Source organism: Plasmopara halstedii (assembly GCF_900000015.1).
Source record: "Plasmopara halstedii genome assembly, contig: Scaffold_555, whole genome shotgun sequence".
NCBI lineage: Eukaryota > Oomycota > Peronosporomycetes > Peronosporales > Peronosporaceae > Plasmopara > Plasmopara halstedii.
The window spans coordinates 2056805-2061466 of NW_020187475.1; the positions used below are offsets into that span (position 1 = coordinate 2056805).

General features: G+C 42.9%; 3 protein-coding genes across 3 annotated transcripts; 2 read left to right on the forward strand and 1 right to left on the reverse strand.

Moving 5' to 3' along the window:
* Nucleotides 1-1010: 1010 nt before the first annotated feature.
* Nucleotides 1011-1276, forward strand: PHALS_11947 (uncharacterized protein; the record flags this gene model as incomplete). Its single annotated transcript, XM_024727401.1, has 2 exons — nucleotides 1011-1043; nucleotides 1118-1276. The coding sequence occupies 2 exons, from the start codon at nucleotides 1011-1013 to the stop codon at nucleotides 1274-1276; spliced, it is 192 nt and encodes a 63-aa protein (XP_024577982.1).
* Nucleotides 1277-3205: 1929 nt separating this feature from the next.
* Nucleotides 3206-3482, reverse strand: PHALS_11948 (uncharacterized protein; the record flags this gene model as incomplete). The annotated part of the gene is made up of 2 exons (XM_024727402.1): nucleotides 3206-3235; nucleotides 3315-3482. The coding sequence occupies 2 exons, from the start codon at nucleotides 3480-3482 to the stop codon at nucleotides 3206-3208; spliced, it is 198 nt and encodes a 65-aa protein (XP_024577983.1).
* A 458-nt stretch (nucleotides 3483-3940) lies between these two features.
* Nucleotides 3941-4183, forward strand: PHALS_11949 (uncharacterized protein; the record flags this gene model as incomplete). Its single annotated transcript, XM_024727404.1, has 2 exons — nucleotides 3941-3996; nucleotides 4060-4183. The coding sequence occupies 2 exons, from the start codon at nucleotides 3941-3943 to the stop codon at nucleotides 4181-4183; spliced, it is 180 nt and encodes a 59-aa protein (XP_024577984.1).
* Between the last annotated feature and the right edge of the window lie 479 nt (nucleotides 4184-4662).

Here is a 4662-nt window from a genome sequence, read left to right on the forward strand (position 1 = left end):
GTCACAGTAAACCTGGGTTAAGGCATAGCAGTGCGCTTTGAAAAAGCGACATCTGGGTGGTTTGACTACTTGCTTCACAAAGCTCGCAGCACAATACATTATGCGTCTTACCCGCTCGCTGTATGTATCGTCTTATCAATGCGCGACGTCACCAATATAAAATACGACTTTTCAAGGCCAGAACGGCACCAAGCGCATCCGCCACTAAAACAATTCGATCCGGTTTATACTTTACCTCCTATGTCTATTCGGCAAAGAAGGATCATCATTCCATCATTCCCAGCGAAAGATGTAACAGTGATGTCGATGTGCGCAACGACTCATGATTTGCCATGACCACAAAAGGATTACAACCAAGCATTTATATATGGAACTTGGAAATGGCATACATTAATGCGCGTTGCTCCTTGTCACCAAGAAGACAGCTTTCAGCTCGCAACACACAAACGCGTTTGTACCGATTGACATCTGCATGGAAAAAAGGATAGCCAATCGCAAAGCCTGATCATCAAACTTTACGCGTAAGATCCGATTTGAATTTGATAGCCGGACTGGGGGCTCGCATGAGGTTTTCGTTTGCGACCTTAAAGATCGCCACTTTGCATCCTTTTAAAAGAGAATGGCGATGTGTTGTGCCATGTCGGCATAGTTTGCAGAGTATCTATGCATAAGTTGGTTGGGATGAGCCACTCCTTCCTATAATTAATTCTACAAGAGTCACTGGTCAATCGAAAATGGTCACTATCTTCGCGGAATCTGCCCGCGACTTCTGCTTTGCAGTGTAAACAAAACCTGGTCTTCTGGTGTCTTGTGTTCTGCACGATCGTAAATGAGTGTATCGTTGAATTGTGTAGGATCATAGGTGCACCAGAAGATGAACAGCTCTATCACCAGTCGTCTGAACGTTGCGTGTAAGAGACAGTCTCCGTGGCATAACCAGCCACTCCCAGGGCTCCAGAATCCCCTGCAGTGAAAGGATATACTCTAGCCAACCCGCGCTTTATGTGGTTATGGACGCGCTTTTGCGGCAGTACGACTACAAAGTGAAAGCAATGCAAATGTCAATCGATTGGGCTGGCAAACGATCATGATACGTTTATCTTGAAAAGGTATATAGATGTGGTGTCAGATTACGGCCAAATCTGATTACGAAGTTTTGGAAGCACTCCCGTTCAGCCCCAATATCGAAGCAAAAGAAGTTGGAATACCACAACCCACCGCGACAGGAAGATGGGAGTATGGAGGTCGACAACATGAATATCTGACGAAGAATTAATTCCCGATGGATTGATAGCAACAGAAAAAGCATGACGTGCTACAACTGCGAAAAACGTGACATTATGCTGGTCAGTGAACGCAGTCAAGGCGACAAGTAGTATAGGGAACGCGGGAATCAGATCGATCACAAATTCGACATCTGGTGAAGCAGGAATTTTTTAAATGAAAAAACATAATGATGAAAGAGGATATGTTAGAAATTGAAAAAGGAGAAGTGTTGAGGTAAAACAACGAAGAAAATGTCCACTACGCTTATGGGGACAAAGTACAAAACTGAACAAAAGTAGTGCGCGAATACTTAATGATTGTAGAGCTACGAACATAGTTTTCCGGCCGAAAATTGATCAGGACGTCATGTGAAAGTATGAGTGGAAGGTTTTGATGGCATGCGAACGTCAACTGGGGAAGTGAACGAGATAAAATATACGTTGCAGTAAAATGTATGGATATTCAAATACGCGGCTATGACTGATGAGATTTGAAAAGAGTGATCGTATGTCATCTTTAGGAAGTCATGATTCTAGCAATTTGATTGAGAAAACTAGAAGTCGAACAAATTTTCCAGCATGTTGTGTCAAGAAGAGGATAGTATGTGAGAGACGGATGACAAAACGCAAACATGAATACTTTAAACCACAGCAGCATTCGAATTAAAAAAAAGCATTAAACACTGATTAAAGAATGTTCTATAGAGTACAAAGATGTGCTTTCAATCAAAATATCAGACACACTGCCGCCTGAACTCGCTTTAGTCTTGAAACCTGGAGCAAAACCACTGAACATTGCATCATTCGGACTTATCAGGTAGAGCAAGCGTCATTGAACAAGTTTGTGCAACACTTGTTATGAAGGGATGGATTCACTTATCGCACAGCGACTGCGGTAAAAACTATACAAGGGGTACCAAAGCGGTACGAAAAAAAAGGGCGTATGCGGTCTCGAGGTCTAAGGTGAAGACGGCTAATACGGATACATCACCCAATGAGTGAGTCGGTGAATGACCACGACATGAAGTGGGAGAGAGAAACAGCATACAGCGTTTATAGTCAACAGACTGGCGTTGAAACAAGCTCCAGTGCTTCAGTTGCCAAGGTTAAAGCAAGATGCAAAGCATAATATGGTACGAAGAGATTGGATATGAATGTCAATCTCGAGGACGTGGCGCTACTGGCAACATGAAAAATGACATTGAAGCATGCAAAGCTCGTTAAAGTAACAGAAATTCCAACCTTGTGTCGCGTTTTATCGTACCATTCGAGATTATACAAATCATCAATCGACAATGCCATGAAGCTCAATTACCTTAATCGATGGATCGAGTCCATTATGTATTTATTGTGGCTCGACCGAAGCTATACAAAGAAATCCAAAGCAATTTCATTCGATACCTATATCAAAACCAGCACCGATAATTCTGGATGAAGGAACTAAGGAAGAGTTGTATATCGTGGAGGCCTTGCCCAAGAAGAGACAAGTATATTGCAAGAAATAATATCTGGTGAAGTGGCATGGCTATCCAGAACTTCGTGGGAACCAAGGAAACATCCAGCACGTGAAATATTTAAAGCGATTGGTTCAAGATTAGGAACGAAAGCGGGCGCAAAACTCAACAAAATAAAAGAAGCTATAGCAAGGCATCAGGAGAAAATGAAACAAACAATATCTTAAACTTATAGGTATGCATCTGGAACGGCACGAAACAGATTATACTCTAGACCATTTGTGAAACTTACATCGTATTAGATAATCTGGATGGGACTTTCAAAGAAGAATAATAGAAGAGTAGGACTTCAACAAATAACAAAGGGACTTTTGTGCAGTTGCCTACTTAATCATCCAAAGGGTTTTCCATAAACATAACATCACAAGCAAGTATTAGGAAGTCGGTCCTATCACATCTTGCACACAATTGGATTTCTCGACAGCATCAAGTTCCTTCCACGTAGATTGTCGCGAGCTTCAGCAGATAAAACGTCGTCTTCTTCACTTGTTTGATTTTATGTTTAAACAAAGAAGTAAGAGTACCTCAATCCTACCTTTTGCTCCGTCTGAACATATAAAGCTTGGATCGTTGCTGCTCGCCATCTTTCTGCGTCTTGAGCAAAGTCTCGTAACAGTATAATCACATCTTTGGAGTAAATCTTTTTGAGTCGATGCTTTAATATCCCCATTGAGTCGATCGGTGTAAAGCTGCTCCATGACATGATCCCGTACGAAAAAATTTAATGTAAAGTTGTCGTTCCGACATGGATTGATGGATAGAAGACTAGCGCATTCTACGGTAATGCAAATGTCGAATTTGTCCTTTCTGTTTAATCCGTTCTATCGTTGCAATTCGGTGAAATCGCTCAAGCACATGGCGAGTAGCATAGTCACATTACTCGCGAGGACGTGATCCAGATGAAAATAGAGGTTGTCCTCTTGCCAGTACAAAGTGTTTCGACCGATTTAATTCTCGGTGGGGATGCTAAGGTAAACTGCAATGAACGGTCTCCGAATTCTGACAGAGCTCCACATCGCCCGCCACCCAGCGACACACGACAAAGCCGAGTCTTGAGAAGGAGGAGATACTGACAGTGCTCAGTCTCTTCGCTGCACGAGTCACAGACGCCGTTCTTTTTTCTCTAGGTGGTAACGGCTTTGACATCCAGTCGAATGACCCATGAAGCCATTCACATCAACAAATGATCTTGACCAAGCTCAAGCAGCCCATGTTTTGTTACTACAACCGCAATGATTACGTTGCCACTTGCCCAAATCACAAATTCCTTACCGTTCAAGCCGTTCAGAGTCGATTGTCGCAGCCCCTACGCGTATTTGCGTAATGACGGTCCGCCCACATCCGGAACGAAACAAGAGAGGAAGTAGCACTTTTCAACCCAAAGGAAGTTTGTGCGTATCGTGACATTCATAACCTTCATAACGAATTTACCCCGAATACAAGAAATTGACGAAAGTGCCGCTGAGTATATGACTCAATTTGCCCACCGGGTGAGAGAAACACGCTCCTCATATATCAAAAACTTGACATTGCTAAGTACAAAGCACGATGCAAAGGTTGGGGTGTCAACCCATCACATTAAATTTCTGCTATTTACAGCCCGGCTCGCCACCGTGAGACAGCTGAGACGATTCCCAGTCAGAAGATTTTTACAGCAAGGTTGGTCACCTTCCACTATACAACCTGAACTGTAACGTGCAACTTTGCCTCATCGCCAAGAAAATTTAAGGCTGGGAAAAGGAAAAGGTCATAAGCGAGCACAGCACCAGGGCAATCTTGCCAAAGTGGAGCCTCAAAATCCTACAAATTTTTAGACTAATGGTGACCCTTCTACTGGTGGCATCTCTGGCGTACCCGCCGATTCATCAGACTTTAACATGATA